The sequence below is a fragment of the Schistosoma haematobium genome, chromosome 2 (genome assembly GCF_000699445.3).
Source record: "Schistosoma haematobium chromosome 2, whole genome shotgun sequence".
In the NCBI taxonomy this organism is placed as follows: Eukaryota; Metazoa; Platyhelminthes; class Trematoda; order Strigeidida; family Schistosomatidae; genus Schistosoma; species Schistosoma haematobium.
In genome coordinates, this window is record NC_067197.1 from 23014421 (window position 1) to 23036747 (window position 22327).

A 22327-nucleotide genomic window follows, 5' to 3' on the forward strand; every position below is an offset into this window, starting at 1 on the left:
TACCAACTTATCTGTCTAATGTAATTTATATTCGACTACTGACTGGACGATTATTGAGTGAATAACTGGGTGGTTTTATTTGCCTGGATAATGCTGTACATTTATATTTATAATGTAATTTAGGATCGTTAATTTTCCAGTTACCTTATTTTGGTTCCAACTATGCAGTAGCGCGTACCTAAGCTATCTAGACAGTCCGTTCCAAACCTAGCATGGAATTTACAATATCCCAAACAACCCAAAAAGGGGAAATAAAGCGGACGAAAGCGTAAATAAAGGGGAAATGTCGCTTTTTCGCCTTTACGTCGGTTATTTAGGGGAAATGTCGTTTTTTCCCCCTTACGTCCTGTATTTGGGGGAAATATGTCGACGATTATACGTAACGTACAGTATTTGAATGAACCGCATCCAGAACTGATGTTTTCATAAACTTTGACAAATTAAGGCACCACTTAATAAAAAAACAAAACTAATGTCATAAATACAAGGTACAAATTACGGAACCAGGCATTCGGTTGAGACGCATATACACTGACTTCGTTAGTTGTTTAGCTAAAGTGTTCCGACATGCTTGGGAGCCATCACAAAAAACTTACGTGATGCAGGTGAGTGACGTGCTCTCAGAATTTCATGTTCATTGTGACTAATTAACTTGTAAGGCCAATAATATGAGTTTTGTTGAAGTCAGTGAGAATGTTTGTAGAGGTAGGGCCACTATGAACTTGTCACGTTCTCTTGGTTGTCACAGAACCACTTATAATAGGAGGTGGAATAAAATGAGAGCTGCTTTCACGAAAAAATATGACTTCTTTTCGTTCAGTGAGTTTGCTAATGAAAGCACTCTAAAAGGTAACTGAGTTCAACAGTGTTGTTTATTAAATTGATAGAAGTGTAGACAGAAATCAGTCGTAATGACAGTACTTCAACTGTTACACCATCCACTAGCAACATCAATCAAAGGTTTCCAGATACTAGTGGTGTGTATAATAAATTCATACGTGAATATATATCTTATAGGATGGAGGGGAAAACGACCTTTTCAAATGGAGTATATACTTTAAGAACAGACGACACCTTCCGTCGTCAGACTCAATCAATTCACCATCAAGGACATTCTATAATGGAATCGCCTTCTATTAATATGATTATAACTTTTCCTCTAGATCCTATGCACATGGTGTACCTTGGTGTTGCCAAAAAACTGGCTAATTTATGGATAGATTTAGCACGCCGAAGACTGCTGAAATTTAACTCATGTGCAATTAGAGACATAAATAATTTAATATCCGGTTGTGTAGCAAGTGCTCCTGACTTTCCCCGTAAATGCCGTACACTAGACTTTGTATTGGCATGGAAAGCTTCTGAATGTAGGTTGTTCCTTCTGTATTTAGGCCCGGTGATTCTTGAAAATACATTGTCACAATCTTTTTATCTTAATTTCCGGCGTTTAGCGTTATCCATGTATCTGCTTGCACATCCCAAATTACATAAAACTGTTGTAGAAACCGCCAGAATAGATTTACTAAACTTCCTGGAGGAATACGAATGGTGTTATGGGTCTGAAGACTTAGTTTACAATGTGCATTCGTTACAACACCTCCCTGACGACGTTCGTGCACATGGACCTTTGGATAGTTTTTCAGCCTTTCCATTCGAGTCTTATATGAGACAAATTAAGAATTCCGTGCGTAGTGGGTTTGCAGTAGCTAAGCAAGCAGCTCAGCGTTATGCTGAGAGAATGTCCTTCAGCGATAGGCTTCAAATTAGTGGTTTAACAAATACCACCCCAATAGGCGCTAATGATGTCTCCACTAAACAAGTAATTATGTTTAACAACAGTAAAATAACTTCATATAAGCCTGATAATGTAGTAGTAGTGAACGGCCAGCCAGGTTTAGTCACTGATATAGAGGAGGATGGACTACTAAAATTTAGGACTTTCACTGACCCATGCAATTACTTTGAAGATCCTTTCCCATCTAGTGATATTGGAATCTTTATGTGCTCCGTAGTTAGCCATGAATACATATGGGTATCGGTTAAGGACATTGATTGTAAGTGTATAGCCATCAATTGTATCAATTATATAGTTGTAATCCCATTGTTGCATACTTTATTGTAAATGTTTCATTAGTGTTTAGTTAATGATGATAAACCATTTACTTACGTCTTATGTTATTTTCAGCCCACTAACAAGAAATACATCATTGTTGACGTCCTCAGCAAAAAACTACTTATGATGGCATCGAAGGACTGGATAGTAGGCAAGGAACTCTGCCTTTTTCCAAACGACCTGGTAGATATACACCTGCAGAAGTGCGACCAACCAAATGACAATTGGTCACTTATGAAATGTAAAGTTATTCATGAATTAGGTAAGTTACAAACATGGAAACATTAACATAATAATTCGTCACGATTACAGATGGCAATGGTTACCAGGCTATCGGGTGACGATCCGAAAACGTCGATGCAGTATGTTCTGTCGTACCTCTTGACACCTGAAGTCGCCAGTAACTTCACGTTACTTGGAACTTCTTCGAAACGACCACTTCAAAAATGCCGGTTTTACGGCTGCATACGAAGTAACTAATATTTAGTATTTAAGCTTCAGGTGCGTCAACAAATCCCCTTATATCATCCTCTGTCAACGAAAAAGACCTTGCGAAGCTGTACGACATAGCCACACAAGGTTATTTTCACGATGTCAGAGACAAAGTGATGAAGCGTAAAAGAAGGAAAGAAGGGCAGGTATGTATTAATTATAAGTGATAACTTTCCTTAAGGCTACATAGTTACAGTCATCAGTACTAACGGACATAACCGTAAGTTTAGCTTAAAGTATTTGGCTGTGCCAAGACATGTCATTCATAGATTGTTGTGACTTTTTCTGTTTTTTAAACTTAATAATTCACAGGATGACTACTTCAATTCTCAATAGGCGAACGAATGTGGCTGAAGGGAGTAATCCATGCGATTGTTTTAATGTTCTACCGACATTTTAATAAACATTATTTTGTCAAAGAGCTTACTTTATTACTTACTTGGGAAACTATAGAAGTGTTGAGAATGTGTATTTGTGTCAGTTAACTTTAGATTAGATGCAAATGCCTTATGAATAATACATCACCTGTTTCATCTTTTGTAGATCTTTTCAAATAACAATGAATTGGCAATTACAATGGATATACAAAACGATCGATGCTCAAGCTTCTGCTCTAATGTTGCACAATAATACGATTTTCCTCTTAAATAAAATTTTTTTAAAGTACACTGATTTTCCAGTGCATCGGAGTTTTATTTCGGTATGTTGTTAAAAATAAAGGCGAACATAGGAGACGTTTGAAGTTATGTCAATAGATCGAAAATAAGCAGTTCTGTGTGTATTTAGGCGAAAAGTAGACAATTTAGCGGAAATTTAGGCGAAAAGTCGTTAATTTGGCGGATATTTAGGCGAAAAGTAGACAATTCAGCGGATGTTTAGGCGGAAAGTAGGCAATTCGGCGGATATTTAGGTGAAAATTTGACAATTCGGCGGATATTTAGGCGGTAAGTCGGTAATTTATCGACAAAACGGAGAAAAAAAGGGGAAATCTGCATTATTTCCCCCGGACAGGCGAAAAAGACGACATTCTGATGCGTTTTCCCCTTTATTTTTCCTTTCGCTACCAAAGCATTTACCCCTCTATTTCCCCTTTGTTCGCCTTTATTTCCCTTTTTTTATTTGTCTGGGATATATGAACCAATAGTGAAAAAACAAACGTGATGTGTAAGCAGATGCAGAAATTATATAAACGATCCATCAATGTCGCAGCTGACTGAATGAAAACAAAGAATGTATGAGTAGTAATGTATCTATAGAACAACAATCAGTGAGTCATCCACATAGTGCAAATGTATCAGAGAAAGTTCAAGGTCAAATTTGAATGACGGTTAGTACACGATAAAAAATCAACTAAGACGTGAAAAACGTGAATAGGAACTAAAATTATTTACAAGATGAGTCAGTTTTTACCATTTCCAGGGGTTGAAATTCCTTCACCATCATACCGATGGCTTACTGAAAGGCAGTTCAGTTATAGGGTCAGTGAAACAGAAATATACCTCGTCCCAACTACTCTTTAGTCAACATTAACCTGAAACAAATATTACTCAGTGTAAGTTCAGTGGCTAATCATAGATTACCAAGGTCGATAATCCCAAACGCCGGTTGATTAACTAGTATGGGATAGGGAATGGTGCTTCATGATTATAATCTGCCTTAATTTGTTCTTTTATGTAACTTTTAGTGACAGGATTGTATGCTTGCTCCAACAGTTTTACTCAAACATGATACCCTTGTGATTCTCAGAACTCCAGATTAACGAGTATAGATTTTTACATGACCGCCAAACAAACAATAATATATCTCGGTAACGTAGTCCTATTAATAATATATTAGGTATAAAAGGTACAGATATGCAATAGCCAAACAGGTTTTAACCCTGCTCATACAGTCATTATCTACTCAGAAATGAGGACAGATCAGTTCAGTTTATTCTGACAGTGAACAATCAACTATAGGATAACAACTGTCTGAAAATTTGGAACGATAACGAATTATCTGTAAACTCACAGCATTTAACCTTCCTAGCAAACAGAACGTTATTTCTTTGTCATAAGGATAGGCGACTCAATCAACCAAGGGTACTGTCGCTCATTCTGGTAGCCACTGAATCTCAGTGATTGAATAAAATGAAATTAAGACAGCCATTAATGAATATGATTCAGTTAATCCCAATCAACAGATTTCAGTTCTGTAGTGATTACCTATGAAGTCTAAATATTTAAATCAACTTTCGGAATGATTATGTATATCTACAGAATAATCCCGAGTTTCGAGTGAAACAAAAAATGACACCTCATACCTTATGTTTGAGATATAACTGAATCTTCTAATAAATCCGTACAACCAGTCGACTCGCATACAGTCATTTCAACAACTTATAACAGTACATAAATAAAATGGAAAAAATAATGTTATTTCAAACTTATTCCAGGAACGGAATTCAACCAAAACAACCAGTATTGTAAGAAGAGTAAACAAACAAACTGTTCAGCGAATGGATGAGGCAGCTGATAGTTACCATGGGACCAAATTTGGGCGGTCACCTATCGACGCCTTGTGTTAACCCTCACAAAAACGCCACACGGTTTGTTGTTCATTTTGAACAACCAGCAACTACTTTCCTGATAATCTCTTTCAAAGCTAGTCTTTTTGCTGATTAGAAAAGCTATGTCAAGTAATCAGCCCAAATAATTAACTCTTGAAGAATACCACAAAAACTGAAACAGTCCATGCGTAACACCATGGAAACTATAGACACAGTCTGAAACATTTACTGTTGTTGTCGTCGTAAGTAGATTTGTTTCTTATCATCACACTACTTAAGATTTTATCTCGCTCTAGAAGGATTGTGATGATTAGAAGTATTTGAATCAATAAACGATCTAGGAATTTCCGAAATAGCGCATTTTACAACAAATAGAACTAGATGAGCACAGACGAACATGCTGTATTTGGAATTCGAAATCAAGCGGACATTAAGTACGGAATCACTAGTTTATACAAACACCACAAGAGTATACACTAAAAAACCATATGCCTACAAAAAATATGGTTATAGTTTGCTCTACTCTTTGAGAAAGGAGGGGAATATGTCAATAGTTCCTCTTTCGACATGTAGGGATAAACGTTAATTTGTTTACGTTCGTTTTTCTTGCTATTTTTACAAATTTTTAAGACTGAAATTTATTAGTCTCTTTCGATGCAATTTTGTTCTATGCAAACTGCCTCGATATTACCAGAGGGTTACATGTATTATAAGTAGGGATGGGCGGCTTCCAGAAGTCGTATCCAAGACACACGGTTAGTCCCTGTTTGAAATAGTCAGCTGGGTGGTTGTGCATTGAAGAGGTTCTCCGAGGCCCGAACTTAGCAGTGCCTGCTTGAAATACAATCGCGTTAGTGAATTGACCGTTCCCTGTAGGTCTGTTTCCAAAAGTGCAGCTGTCACTAACAGATTTTTAATGTAGCTTGAGGTGCAGCGTAAAAGGTTTTGTTCTCGAATAAAGCAAAATGTTGAAACGAACTTTAAACTATGCACAATAGTTGGAGGACAACCTTTTGTAGATGTTACACCATATATTCTTCCATCATTTTCACAAGATCTCCAACATTCAAAATGATATGCAGTTCATTTCTAGTATCGGTGGACATAATTTTTCACGAAGCACAATAAAACGATATTTCCTATGATCCTATCACTCGTATATATAAATTTTTACTTGAAAATGTGTAAGGCACTCGAAACGTTTGACTGTAGATTTGTCATAATGCTACTACCTAATCTAATCTACGTGAAGTTTACATCATTGTCTATATTGACTCATCCTATAGTAACGATCAGCAATATGACGTCAGTCATTTTTGACGAACACATTTGAGCTGAGAAGAGAACAATGCACTTGATACCGATGTAAGAGTTTATAAGGAATGACCACGCCTGCATGACCGAGACATGCCATTTCGATTTTTTCCCCACGTTCTCCAATGCTGAATGTTGAATATAAATCTTTTCAGTAACTATATGTTTAGCTTCGAAGGTCATTAATTAGGAACATATGCCACTACTCAACTTACTTATCAGAATCAACGTGACGATGGTCCGATGCCAAATGGAGTGGGGTTGTCTTGTGCCGCAGGTTACCAACAGAGCAACAAAATCCCCACGGGTATTGATAAAGTGAAGGGTAAATACAAAAGGCGGCAGCAAATGATTGGGAAATGCATGAATCAATTTCAAAATGTTCAGTTTAATTCTGATACACTCAGAATGAAAAACTACGTGAACATTATTTCAGCGTCAAACAAAGTGGGGTTAGCAAAATGAAGAATTTTATAGTACGGGAATATTTTGGGAAGTCACGTCAGGATGCGCAGCGTCACCGTTGGTTAAGAACTTAACATATGGGCGGCATAAGTATTTTAGAAAACTAATCAACATTATAGAAATGTTGATATTGTTATATTTGTTTTAAATTATAAAGTCAGTTAACATTTGTGCCGGTATGCTGTCCACATGAGTTGATATCTAATTCCATGTTCATTAGTAGGCTAACTGAATGGATTAATGTGTGACCAATGTTCCAGTTTGCTTGTTAGGTTCAATAACGTTTATTTGTTTACGGAGAGATTTTCCGACCTCATTATTGTTTAACTGTAACAGGATTTACTATAAATACTGATACACATGAATCATTATCAAAATGCCTATATTACGCAAAAATAGTGATAACCATGCGATTTTCGAACAGATGGCTAACAGAAACTATCCAAACATGAGCGGGTAATTGAGAGACATGATCTAGAACTAATGTTTGACATGCAGTAAAATTATTTATATTCATACTTACCAGTCGACGGTGCATACACGTTCGTTGTATGTATCGTCTTTGGCATAAGATAGGAATCGACTTATTTGAAATAAAGTGATTGTATGATGTTGAGATCAAATGAACTCATGCACTGCGAATATAAGTGACGGGGTGTCGTACGATACTTTCGCCTGAATCAATCTTTGCGAAATGGCAAAAAGTGGGTGCTGCTCATGTGATTACCATGGAGAACATAAGTTGTAACCAAGGTCATTACAACTCCCAACTCATGTCTATGGTAATGGCATGAACATGTGTCAGTGTCGTGGCAAGTTCGACAGCAATGTTTTCAGTTCGCAGGAGGTTTGCTCAGCTGCTCATACCAAAATAATCGATAACAGATAAAGATAACCATGAGAAAACAACATTATTTAATGCTAACTATAAGTTAGATTATCGACAGAGTTTCGGCTAATAGTTTCACCAATTTTATTAATCATATTACATGATTGTCATGTCACGACGGCGCTTAATTATGACATTTAGAAACCATTATGGATAACTAGTTACAGTGTTGATTGGGAACTAGCCAATCGGAAATGGGTATTGTTGTTTAGGGTGATTTGGGAGTATCAGAAGTTTATAGCTTTAATTGGTTCGAGCTGTTTTATTACATTGCAAATTACTGTCCAGAAATACTTGCCCACCTAGTATTTATTCCAGCAGTAGGCTCAAAAGATCTTGTGTTAGACGGTTACTTGACTAACGACGATTTGTCAGTTAAGTTGTTATTCCAATGCAGCAAGGTAACATCAAATTGCAGTGACTCTGTGATGGTGTCGATTTCTAACCACACGACCCTTGAAGTTGAGCATATCATTGCTTAGAAGATTCATATTCAGCAATTAACACGAAGAGAAGTTCAGCAAGGGTACGGGAGAGATTCAACTCAGTTAATCGGATAGCATGTCTCAGCCTCGCAGACGTAGTCATTCTGTATAACTTGTCTTTATTCACACCAAGTATATTATTCTCCCTTCGGCTTAAATGTGCAAGATGTTATACTTCCGATTCTTACGACGCGATGAGTTAGTGTGGACAATGATGGGACTTCCGCGTAAGATCTCGTAGATTAGGTATTCACATCATGACAAATCTACAATTTTAGGATCAGGTCTATTATTATAGCAGTACTAAAGCCAAACTAGATCATAATTATATAACTTTATTATCGCAACTACTTTCGATGCCTTTATAGGCTTAATATGATAGTTCAATTCATAAACGGAATTACGCATTTCGATATAGACTACGATGGGCTTAGTGGGAAATTGTAAAGGCGGTGTATATAATTGTTGAATTCATATGGCATAATGATATGATGCGATGCATGTACAAGTCAGGTTGATGTGCACGCTGATTTGGTCAGCATTTTTGACTACAAGAACAATTATCGATGTGGTACACTTTAGTTATACCAAAGTTATCGAGTCTTTCATTTTGCTGCCTTTCAACTGAGAGGAGAGTGACTATAAATGGGTTCAACCGCATATCCCCGTCCATGCAGTGATATTCACCCGGTCGAAAAATATACTGTCAGTATCAGAACATTCACAGAAAGTTACTAAAAAGATTATTGATTAGGCTCACATAATATTAGCTCTCACGGCACTGATTTTCTCTAAAGCAAAGCTCATTTTAGACAGAGAATGACAGCGATGACCTTAGAATGTTTGAGATTAAATGATGAATACATCTATTAGCACTACTGCTTGTTACTTCCTGTACCGTATGAACTTATGTTCGGTAAAAAACCATAAGGAAACCTTAAGCTAGCCGAAGGTCCACCCCAGTAGGTAGGAATATAGAGAGGCGTTGATCTTGTAGATCATCAACTTAGGTGGTCTATACTGATAATCACGGTTGTCCTTAAACTTGGCGAGGAGCGATATGTTGTTTGGCAACCAATTATCAGTCTGATGGATAATTTAGCTAGGATTTAATGGGACTTCATCATTATTAAAAGTTGTTAATGGTCTTCTAGATATTAGAAATCGACATCCCCCTGGACAGTTCGAGCAGTCTCACCCGTTGTCTATTAATATAAATAACCGTAAGTGAAGCTTCAAGTATTTGGATGTGCCGAAGCATGCCATTCGGATATTGTTGTAACGTCTTTCGTTCTTTACACTTCAGAATTCAGAGGAAGATTATTTTCATTCTCAATGGCCGGACATGCGTGGCTAAAGGATGTAAACCGCGAAATGTTTTTTATGTTCTACTTATTTTTCAATAAACATTATTTTGTAAATGGGCTTACTTTCTTACTTACATGGGAAACTATTTAAGTGTTGAGGTGTGTTTGATTGTCAGTGAACTTACGATTAAATACACATACCATATTAATAATACATCACCTGTTTATTCTTTTGCAGATCTTTTTAAATACCAATAAATTGGCAGTTATTATGAAAACGAAAAACGATTTATGCTCAAGCTTCTGCTATAATGTTGCACAATAATACTCCTCTCCTTTTCAATAAATTTATTTAAACATATACAATTTTTCCCGTGGATTGCAGTTTTAGTGTGGTTTGTTGTGGGGATAGAGGCAAACATAGGAGACCTTTGTGGTTATGCCAATGGTGTTTTAAAAGTTGGGGCAAAAGTAGACAATTCGGCGTATAATTAGGCGAAAAGTAGACAATTCAGAGACATATGAACGAAAGAGCGACAAAAAGGGGGAAATCCGCATCATTTTACTCGGATAGGCGAAAAAGCAGACATTTTGGCGAGTTTCTCGCTTATCTCCTCTTTATTTTCCAACGCATTTTCCACTTCAATTCCCCTTTGTTCGCCTTTATTTCCCCTCTGTTGGTTGATTGGGTTATGGGTTTCTTTTTTTGTTTTATTTATCTTAACCTCTGTCCAGAAGTATACATAACTCAATAATGCTAAAAACGAACTTTAATTTGAAAACGCTTTCTTTCATTCCCTCTATAACAGTTTTCTATTCCTCTGACTAGGCATGCGTATTATTGTTTGTCTTATTCGCTGTTTGGGTCTTGTGCATTTAGCCGCCCATCATGAATTGTGTCTCAAAGTAGTCAATGTGAGGTCTTGTCGAATAAGTTTGACGATCTTTGCCCAAGACAATTTTGAATTTTTAACATACTCAACTTCCTATGTTTTTTCAAGAATAATCCTCAGTTTACTACGTCACCTGTAGGTTACTTATAGTTCCTCATCAAATTCGGTGGGACTATAATTTGTGGACAAACCAATCAGGTATAAGATAACAGATCTTGGATTTGGGCGCAAAATTCATTTACCCATTTGCTTTCATGGCGTCTTGGCACTTTGGCTGATTTCAGTTTGTGATGAAAACTAAATCGAAGTCTAACCCTATCCGTCAACTGTAAATCGAAATTCTAATTCCCCACACTGCCTTATAACCAACATTAATTCCTAGTGAGTGAGTGAACATTCTCAGGGTCACTGTGGCGTCGCCTTAAGTTCGTCCATGAGTTATAGTCTCACCGAAAACTTGGTAAAGGCATACTCCACAGAAAACGTCAGGTGACTTGTCGGCCTAGTTATAAAACAATTTGCACTATAAAGCAATAAAACTGCAACGGATTAGTAAGCGTTTTTTATCATTAACCCATATGTCTATTTATCTGGTGTACAACAATACGTATTAAATGATTAAGATCAAGTTTACCTATTAGCAGTCGGGTTAGTGTTGTGATTTAGGGCTATCACTCCATGTGGTTTTTGCCACAAAACGATACTAGTCCTAATGCAGGAAGCATAGATCTGGGTGTTTAGAGATGCTGGTGTTCTGAAATTTTGTTGCAAAACGAAGTCAAGGTTTTCATCACGAACTGACGTCATCTCTAGTGCAGTAGTTCTCCTTTATCCTTTTTACAACTTTATCAAACTTTGGTTGGTGTAAGGTATGGTTTAGAAGAGGAGAATGTTATCTATCTTCGGTGAACACTTGATTACTCATTGACTTAAATCAAGTACTTTAATAAGAAATCTGCATTAGGAGCACATATGTTCTTCAATTTAGCTTAAGGACTATCTCAAATTCGCTTTTCGCTTGCATGGTAGATATTTCTATTAATTTCAACTATTTTAAAGCAAATTGTTCCCACTTTTTAGTTGATAGTGACAAAAGTCCCTCGATCACTGTACTTGCTCAATTACGTGAGGCGTTTATATTTTGATAGGAATCTGAGTATGACATTCTCCACCGTCCATAAGAATACGCGATTACATACTATCAATGTTTATTAACCAAGTTTCCTGTTAAGCCCGTCGCTTTCTGTGAGGGCACCAATGGTGCTGTCAACTTTGACGTTCGGTTTTCCCATGAATTATAATGCCCAGTTGGAGTATTTGCTTCCGGTTAATTAAGTCCCCTACAAGTGTTTTCGAAATTTGTTTACAGTCTGTTTTAGGGTTATCATGTTTATCCGCTCACATTGTTTTCTGATCAGTCTGCTTCCTATTTTCTCTAGTTTGGTTATCGTCAGGTATCCTTGAATCCATTTCGACTACGAACTATCAGCATCTGTTTTAAAAGGTTTGAATTCGTTCCTTGGAAATGCGGCGGGAATCGGATCACGAGGTAGATGCTCACTATTTTATATCCCTTTCAGAATCCAAAATACATTCATGGGGGATTATTCTGTAAATTTAAAAATGTGCTGGACGCTTCTGATGATGAATTCAAAGCGATCCACAGAAACTCTCACGAGGCCATTGACTTGATGGAAAAGAAAGTTAGAGATGAATTTTCTACTGATGGTTTGTAGTTTTTGAAATATCTATGCTGCCATTCCAGAAACTCGCCTCTCAACTCTGTTGGATAGGTTCCACGCTAGACTGGGTTCTAAACCTAATAATGACATCCGTCACAAAGTAAACCAATTAGCATTGCGACTTTCAGCAATCGATTGTCGTAGTTGTTCTATCCACAGGTATCTGTTTGTTCCGTATATATTATCCAGCATCAAAAATCGTGTTCTTGCATCCAAAGAATACCAGGATAATTTAGAAACATTGGTTACCTCTTTAGAGAATTCATACAATTCATTAAGGACAATTATTATGGAGGTCGATGCGATGGAAAGGAATTTAATAAGGTAGATTATTTTGCTTAAAATAACCCGTTAATTTGAGAAATATCTAGTACAACTAAGTTTTATTATATCTCAATTAACCTTCAAGCGTCTTTTGTCAATGGACATCGTGGATATCTGTTTTGTTCAGAGCTACATTTAACCCTTTTTATATGATTTTTGAAGTCATATTAGCTAATAACTGATATTAACTGCTGAATTCAATTTACATGTCAAGTCAGTATGTTCGTCTAAATTTGACCGAATAGTTTCACAGTATTTGGACGCTGAGTTCATGCTAAACATTAGGGAGGAAGAATGTATTTGTAAAATTTCGCGAAGAATTTGAAGTAAATCCAACGTTACTATGGATGGGATTGGATAACCTGTTTAATAAACAGTCGACAAGAGAACTTATTCATATTCGGTAATTTTGGTGTTTGATTATCTTTCCTTGAAAAAGCTTGGAGCAGAGTGCCAAGCGGAACATTGGATTTACTTCAAATTCATTCGCTGAGATTTTACAACTACATTCTTTCTCCTTAAACATCAATAAACCTCAGTGGATATCAGCTAATTCGTTCCGGCTAATTATTACGCGTCACGAGAAATACTGGTTTACGTGATTATTGTTTTAATTGAAATCTGTAAAGCAAGCAGGATTTCTTTAGCTTGATTTAGATTGTTGATTATCCAAGCGCTTATAAAAAGTAAGAATAATTGTAATTCAACTAAACAAGAAGGTCCTAAGTTCATTTAAATGCTTCATGGTCAATAAATATTGTTACTCGTAGTTCTCAGATCTCAATCAAAATCTATCGATTGGACTTTCCCAACAAAAGTATTTGTTAAGTACGTATTCTCTAGGTTTCCTGTTTGGACTGGCATAGACTGATTTTTTACTCTGGGTTGTCCTAAATTGCGATTTCTTTCACAAACTCACTACTCTAAGTTATGTTTAGGGGATGGATCTCAAATTTTTTGCTAGTATTTTTAAACTGCTACTACGAGTCTTGCTAACCGATGACTATCAATATATAGACTTCATAGACATCACGTTTAAGGGGGGAAATTAAGTAATACAGCTCACCTAAAGAATTGAATCAGTCTTGTTTACACCAACCAAAGTCTCGGTGGGTGGAATAGTAGATAAATTTGAAAAAAGCTGGACGCGTTGATGAACTCAGTATCTTATTACGCTTGAGTAGCACGAATTCAGTCAATCATAACGTAGAAATTACGCCTGTATCCCCTTCCGTGGAGGGGGATAAGCTTCCGACCAGGATTCTCCAACCAATTCTGTCTTGTTCTCTCCCTTCCAGCTGTTTCCAACCGCCATTCATTTTTTTATACCTGTCTCCAATTCCCGACGCAATATGTTCTTTGGTTTTCCTAATTTGCCTGTTACCGTTAGGATTCCAAGTCAGTGCAGTTTGAGGATTTCCGCAATTTATATCTTACCCACATTGAGCGTCTTTTCCTAATTGCTTCTTCAGCTGGAAGTTGATTTGTTCCCTCCCACAGCACTAGTCTTTATCGTCGTCGTTATTATCATTGGTGGATGCATAATACTGGATAATATTCTTTGTTCTGAAGGTTGCTTTGATGATTCTGGACTCATGAGATTCCCATCTTATAAGTGGTTTTCATGCTTCTCTGTAGAGCATCAGTGCAACTCCTTGTGTGTGCAAAGCATTTTCTTCTTCATGACCGGAGTACAGCAACACCTCTCCCCGATTGTAATACTTTCTCTCCAGCTTGCATTGTGCGAATCCCCACCATAGTCTTTGAATTTCGTCTTCTAATTAAATGTAACCCATGTAAGATTGTTGAATTTACTATGATTAGCTACATTGGTAGATTATTGTGTCCGTTTTTATAAGTATTTTCGGTATCATATCTTTTTGCGCTAACCACCCGTAACTGTTGCGTTACATGGTTGTCTGATTTTTTGATTGAACAAAAACTTTTTTATACAAGTGTGTGTAATCTTAAGGTATTTTGATAATAGTTATTTTTTGTTGACCATATTCACTGTAATATTAATCAGATAGCAAGGCTGGTCATCCTATGTTTCTGTAAATTTCTAGGTTTTTATTCATTATTTCTGCTCTTTGTTTTTTATGAAGCACGTTTAACTATCTAATATCAGAATTATGTTACTGGACTAATTCGTCCCATTGAGGGATCATGCAATGAACATTTCCTTGTTTCGTAACTAAGTATATCATTTTAAACATAAAAACATACTTAGTTAAATAGCATTCGTATATGTTCATGAAAACGCCATATGGAAAAACACTCATGAAAAAGACCGGGCAATGTTTGAAATTATAGTGAATTTTGTAATTACTACCTTCAGATTGATTTCGTGTTTCGAAAACAAATAAATCGTAATTTCAAACTGAATGTATTATTTTGTTCTTCATAGGTTTTCTAGTGATTGGCGTCTCTCTCAAGAAAGCGTGCTGTCAGATATGCGTTCCATGCAGCATATTAAAGAAAAGTATTTAAATTTATCGAAATCCCTTAGTGAATCAGATCGTCAATTAAGTGTAAGTTGCTTTACTAATTGGACATTTTTGTTACTGATAGGAGTTATTGTCATCCGTTGAAAAAGCACCTGATCAGCGCCTTCTGATGTCATGGAAGAAAGTGTGTTCTATTTGTCTATTCACTTTACCAGTCCTTCTTATTAGGAAATTGAGGAAATCAAAGAACGAAAGGCAATATTATCTAATCGTGTAGACCAGTACATGGGGATTGATATCGTAGGATTGGGAATTTTGTACAATATATTTCATTTTAGGATACCACAAAAGCTGAAAAACAATTAAGCGATGCTCTTTCTCAAATGGTATGGTTTCTTTTGCTGGGAATAAGTTTTCTTTATCTCTACTAGGCATCAGTTGACTCACAGTTACAGAAAATTATGGGGTTCAACGCATGGAATTAGAGCTAACTCCTCAATAGAAAGCACTTACACCTCAAAAGCTTGTTGTATGTCTATTTCACTGATTACTTGGGTATAAGCATTCATTGCCAAACGGAACAGCACGATCTCTTGACTTTTTTGTCGACATATATTTATACTGTTAATTTACTTATAAAAAAGATTTTAGTCTCAAACATTCTTATAATTCTACTTCTATGTTCATACACATGTCATAACTTTTGTTTCGGAAAGACGTAACAGTAGGAATTTAAGCAGTTTCTTGATTCTTGATCATAATCAAATTATTGACATAGTTATGAGGAGTTAGTTCTTACGTAGGTTAAAGTTTTGGTTTTTATGTATTGTAGTTCCAAGGAATTTTTATAAATTCTTATGTGAAAACATTGATTTCTTTGAAATTGGTTGCACTGGAGCTGACGATTCTCTTCTTTGACATCTAGCTTTTGAACATAATGTCATTTTGTATTTTTTATTTTGACACAACCTATTCTTTCTTGTGAGACTCCATTATACTGGTAACTTTTTTTCCAGGTGCTAGTTTGTTTTTGCCTGTCTGTCGGTTAGCATTGCAAAGTATGATACTAAATTATAGCCCATATATCAAACTTGAACAGAATTGCTTTGTTCAGAATTACCATCATTTTGATTTTCCTCAGCTGAATGAATCTTGCGGAGTATTCCACAATAATATTAATGTAGTTCTGTCTTGCTTACCTAGGTTATTCGATAGTATCTAAACAAATCATTTGAATGTTTTTACTTTTGACCACTGATGGCTAGATGATAGATTTCTTGTGAACTATTCTTTATCAGAATGAGGATTTGTGGACATTGTAGTAATTTTAATAGTTGGATTTTTTAGTCGATCTAAACTAGACAAACATTGAAAACCTCGAAGCACTAGACGGCCGTTTCTTCCAAGTATGGGACTCCTGAGCAGTGCGCATCCACGATCCCGCACGCGGGACTCGAATCTAGGGCTTTCGGTCTCGCGTGCGAATGCTTAACGTCTAGACCACTGAGCTGGCATCCAACGGTGCTAATGTCCAGTTCTAGTGGGAAGCCGTGACCAGTGGAGTCCCATCGGTGTCGGATGGTGATAGTTATCCACCTCAGACAATTGATGAAGGGTTGCGCAAAATCATGAATCGATTGAAGTTAGACACTAAGCATGCCTATTTACTTTAGCGTTCTATCAATTCTTTATTCACCAACAGTTTTGCCTACCTGATTTAGTATTAGCTTCCATCAGACCGTCAAGAAATGACGGTCTTATCTGACGTGGCGATTATGTATTATCCTTGATTCCTGAATTTTGTCAGTACTTTTATTCTGCCCAAAAAATTGACTTATGATTAATTCCATATTTCTCTATCAATGTGTAATGCCTCTTAAAATTATGCAAAATAGTTCAAGTCTGCATAAGTTTGAAAATGTGCTCAAATCCTTCGATGAACTCGCTTAATTACTATGTGATATAGGATGTGTGACAGCTTGGTGCTTAATATTTAAATTTTTAGGTATTATGCCACTTGGAATTTCTGTATTTTTAAAGATAGATGCTATTTGACTATATAGGTTTGTAACTTATTTTTTATATTTTCTATCCGTAATTTGGCACTTAATCCATACATCTATCATAGAAAATTATTTTTGCAAACAAAGATTGTCTTGGCATATATTTAATTTCCAGCTTCGATAGGTCTCAATCGACTTGAATCGTCCATATTTCTGAGAGAAATAAACGGAATCTATTATGTTTCTCGTGGTATTAACCTCGTCTGTCATTTAGTTCGCTTTAATTGTGCATAAAGTAACCTCATATCTATTTTGATTAAATTAACATTGTCAGCGCTTTCTTATAATCAAAGAAGTTAGTGTATAGTAACGAATTCAATCCCACTGATTGTTCAACGGTGATCCTTAATGTCGCGATTCGGTCCATGCACTTACTAAGACTTTAAATATGGTGAAATCTAACCGAAAGCACTGGAGTAATAAGTATATGCTTCAGCTTGTTTATAACTTGATGAAAAGTGATTCATGCAAGGAGATATTTTTATGTCTAACATGTTACGCAATGAAAATTTAGTGCTAGTGGAACAGTCTGACGAGCTTTGTAGCGAGTGGGAATAACAAATTATTATAGTTATAAGATCTATTTTTATTAAATTTTTCGAGTATTTACACCTCAACTCTACATTAAAATGTTCCCATAACACACATTGTGTACTAGAATAACGCAATAAAATGTATAAGTGATTTGAGTGTAAAATTAATTAGTTATCTTTATGTATATTAGAACTTCATCTGAACAATAAATTATAGAGAAGTATGTTATTTTATTATTCTGTACTTAATTAGCTTTTTTAACATAGTTCTGCCAAAAAATGCACTTAAATTTAAAAATTACTTAAAATCTGTATTTGTAGTTCATCTTTGTATATAAAAGACGCGTTGTGCTCTAAATACTTATTTAACCAAAACATGCTTACAAATAGGACAAAAGCTAGCTTGAAATTCAAATTACCCCCTCCGGTTCAGCGACCTTGAGCGGTGTACCTAAAGGCGGTCATCCCGTACTTGAACTGCCTCACGTCGGTGGCGTGTTTGTAGGCTAGCCTAACTTGCTAATATGTGTGCCTTTAGGAGACCTGTATATTACAGAAAACGCCGAACGATATATAGCCATGCGTATCGCATGCTTTTGCTCTGCCTTTCAACTAAAGGAAATCATAATTCTAAAAACTGCGGATGACATGTACTCATGACGTCGGCCTGCTTGACTATCTACTACCTGTTTCTGGCATCAAGATAATTCAAAAAGTCATCGGTTTTTTGAACAGATCATGTCTACTAATCACATAACCTATTCAGGTGCGTTTGTGAAGATTTTACGAATTTAGACTGTATAAGTTACAAAAAGCTCAATCAGACACATCGTAGTTGCTGGCAATATCCATCGAGAAGAATGCACATCATTCAGATGTTTTCTGAACTATTAGAATCTGACTGGTGAACACTTTGAAATAATTTGAGCTGAGAATTCCATGTTAGACTAAAAATTTAATATTGAATAAAGCTAATAATAATGACGTCCACATATAAAGCAGTTTGTTTACGTGTGACCTATCTTAGTAAGAATGCCATTCAGCAACCGATTCCAGTACAACATGCTTGTATAGCTAATTGTTTTTACTAATAAAATGTTTGTTTACCTTAGCTATACAGATACTCAGACGACCATCTAGAAAACTGAATCATATGAACATGTTTCACGATTATGTGCGATCGAGAGTACGTTTTGTATTAACAATGTTCAATAATCCCTAATTACTGATTTTCATATTACCAACAATGTGGGAAGGTAATAATAACGCGCATGGATGATTATGACATTTATGTGATGCCATATGTGACAAGCTTATAGTGTATAGTAAAACTATTCGGAGACAGTGAAATTCATGTTACTTAGTGTTAACGTTATCTGGATAATTTGTTATACTGAGAATTCATATTACACTACATCTGCGTCGTAGTATGTAACGACTCAGATTGTTGCTGTCTAGGATGACTCTGACAGTTTAATAACGCCTTCAGTGGATAGAAAATGCGTAACCTCGTTTAAAAGTAGTTTATCCGCTTTAATCCCCGAGATAGACGTCATATTGTGGTGTGTGCTACTGATGTCAACAGATATAAGTTGTATGCACCATCAATCGGAAGTGTAATGTCTGACGGCGGAAGGTTAAGAAGGTCAAATAAAAGAGAATATAGAGTGGTTCGTGTGAAAACAAAGGAATAGTAATGTCTGGGACATTTTGCAAATGAAGAATTTACTGTATGGCTCTCAGATTTTACTTAAATATTCTGTAATTTTGTGTTCAAGGACGTTCGATTGCACTCATTAGTGTTCTCGTTCACTACAATATTACTAAATATTTGACATCGGTTTGCAATATTTTGGTCAATGTCTGTCAAGCAAGAGCAAAAGATGCAGTTGCAATAGTATATTGAGCTTTCCAGAGGACATAACATTATCCCACGGAATACCTTTTTATAGAATGGGAAATAGCGTACTGTGTAGTGAAACAATGTGTTTAGAAGTAAACATTGCAACGTTGTTATCAGAAAAACTATGGTGTATAATACAGACACACGTGCACAAATTTATTTTCATTTCTGTGTATAATGTATTGGTCATGTAACTGCCAAATGCATTACTACAATTCAATTCATTATTTCCACTGTAGTACAGTTGCTGGTGATTCTAAATGCTAGTGACATTCAAGCAAATGAAAAGAGGTCTAATCATGATGTTACCCAAATAATACTATTTCCCCAGTCCATTTGTGTACACTCAGTCATACTTTACTTCGATTGTTTCTTACTGCCGTACAAGCAAGTCAATTCAAGTACTTACATATACATTCATGAATATCAGTATTCTAGTTCTTAATTCATTTATTCTCAGTCAACTAGTATAAATATAACGAATATGATGGAACTGTACGAGAATGGATTTTGAATGGACATATTTCATACAATCGTTGATCCAGACAAACGAGTGGAGAAACAAAGAAAAGTGAGCGAAATTGTGCACGGTGTGAAGGCGCGTGAGCCAGCTCGATTTTACCAAGCGTGAACCGATATTTAGAGTCACAAACATAAGTTACATACATATAACAGTAGGATAAGAAGTGCACACATATACGCCTATATAAAAACTGTCAAGGTTGTTAAACGGATAATTAACAAGGGCAAAATGTGATTCAAGAAAGATGAATAAATTGTCCTGTCCGGAAGCTGGCATAAGCTATATGGGCTTGACATAGCATCCTACACTACAGTCCCATACTAGAACGAAACGGCCTTCCAGTGCTTCCGAGCCTTAAATGGTAGTCCAGCTTAGATCGACTCGTGATCCAAACTGTTAAAAGATTACTGAGAGTTATACTATGGAAACGTTGGTTACGATATATCCATTTCGCTTTTAGCTCTATGTAAGCTATAAGTAATGATCAATTCAGGTGCAATGATCTATAGAGTTAACTAATTTGATATTGATTCCCAGCGTAGAAACTACGCTTACAAATGAAAAAATCCAATCGACACCTCAACAACCCCCATCATCTGTTAATTTTGTCACTTCTCTAATTATTGTAGAAAATAATAAAATAACTTCAAATAGCATACCTGTATAAAATATTATTACTTACGGTGATTCATTTCAATCATAAAATGCTGGGAATCTTTAAAAGCAAAAGCCTTTAGCACAAAACTAACATTCTGGTTTATATTCATCAATAAGTCATTCCTGTGATAGTACTGTCATTCAACTACTAAGTGAAGTAATTTACCACAGTAAACGTTTACACAATCGTTTGTGCTCTAAAAATAAAAGTTTGAATGCGATCATTAACTGAAGAGCTTATTTTTAACGATCTCAATAAAAACCACAGTTAAGCATAAAGATCCACGGAAACACCTTGAGGTAGATCTTATGTCACGTCATCTTTACAAGATCTACATGTCTTCACGCTATTGATGCATTTCTCTGTAGATAGTTTCAAACAAGTGTACCAAGAGAAAAAAATAAACCACACACTACTCCCGGTTGCAAGCAACAAATACAAAACGAAAGAACAGAAAATAGGCAGGTAGTTATGTGATGAATGAGAAGAAAGTTAAGAACAACTAGTGTATTTTAAGACGAGATCACAGAGTACCTTGCTAAAATGTAAGAACCCCAAATAAAATACTTCATTTGCAAATATTCCTTCAGTTGTCTCAAACCTCATCGTCCCTTCATTACCACTACAATTACTGTGTTTCAGTTCTCAATTTGATCTTCCCAACGTTCTGCCATCAGATGTCCCATTTCTGACTGGTGTTATAAACTACTTATATCAACATAAGTAATATACACCACAATTATACGTACGTTAAATAGATATTTTTTGTGAACCTAAATGTGCATTTGATTGAAATTACGTACTACACATATTTAAACTATGAAGCACTGTTCACTAGGTAAATGAAAAAATATCAGTGAAAAACCTAATTGTTAATGAGTAAAAAACTGTCACTTCAATTTTAATTACGTCTATCTTCATTTGATAAGTAAAACTAAAAACAAATTTTATGTCTTTGGCTTAACTGAATATTTCAACAGGCGGAATAATTAAGTGGGGTAAAAAAACGTATGTTTCTAAATAATCTTGACATTATAGGCAAAGATTAACATCAAAGGTATATAAATGAATTAAATGTGCTCTCAATTTTTTTTATTGACTTGTACTAAAAAACTGCGTGTGGATTGGAAATTCGGTTTGATTTGACTGAACTGAATAATGAAATGGAGAATGGATAAATAACAAAATAAGTTGTATTGAACTTTTCGAATTACAAATGCTGAATAAATAAAAATGTAGAAGAGCATAATACTTGTCTCCATCAGTTAGACTTTTATTGATCACATGTCAGAAATAAAAGTTAGGGTTTTTTGTCTATTGCTGGGTTTTAGTGGCCCATCGATCTGACTCCAATTTGGAAGAACAAATAAATATGCCATGAATCTAAACCCTCCATTTAACTCTGTATACTACACCAATGCCAACCCCGTTTGTACAACAGCGGTAATAATGAGCTAAATACGGATTGAATTGAATGAACTTATTTCAGGCATTCATTTACTCAGACAGACATTAAGCGGAAAAGCTAGGCGAGGCGAAGAAGGTAAGAACCTCAACTTCATTTGATAAAACGTGACTCACTATTTAAAGAAAGACAAATATAAACTACAAACGTGTGATAAATAGAG

General features: G+C 35.8%; 1 protein-coding gene across 3 annotated transcripts; it reads left to right on the forward strand.

Annotated features, from left to right (window-relative positions):
* The first annotated feature begins 10465 nt into the window (after window positions 1-10465).
* On the forward strand, window positions 10466-16898 carry MS3_00006488 (uncharacterized protein). 3 transcript variants are annotated; one of them, XM_051214652.1, is made up of 10 exons: window positions 10479-10528; window positions 11946-12055; window positions 12087-12234; window positions 12272-12407; window positions 12438-12572; window positions 14980-15103; window positions 15144-15203; window positions 15248-15319; window positions 15358-15405; window positions 15451-16898. In XM_051214652.1, the coding sequence occupies exons 2-10, from the start codon at window positions 12032-12034 to the stop codon at window positions 15502-15504; spliced, it is 801 nt and encodes a 266-aa protein (XP_051067834.1). In that variant the 5' UTR covers window positions 10479-10528; window positions 11946-12031; the 3' UTR covers window positions 15505-16898. The 3 variants fall into 3 exon arrangements, with proteins under 3 accessions (XP_051067833.1, XP_051067834.1, XP_051067835.1); XM_051214654.1 differs by having other exon boundaries at window positions 10466-10528; window positions 12272-12572; XM_051214653.1 differs by having other exon boundaries at window positions 12087-12209; window positions 12243-12407; window positions 15248-16898.
* Window positions 16899-22327: the final 5429 nt, after the last annotated feature.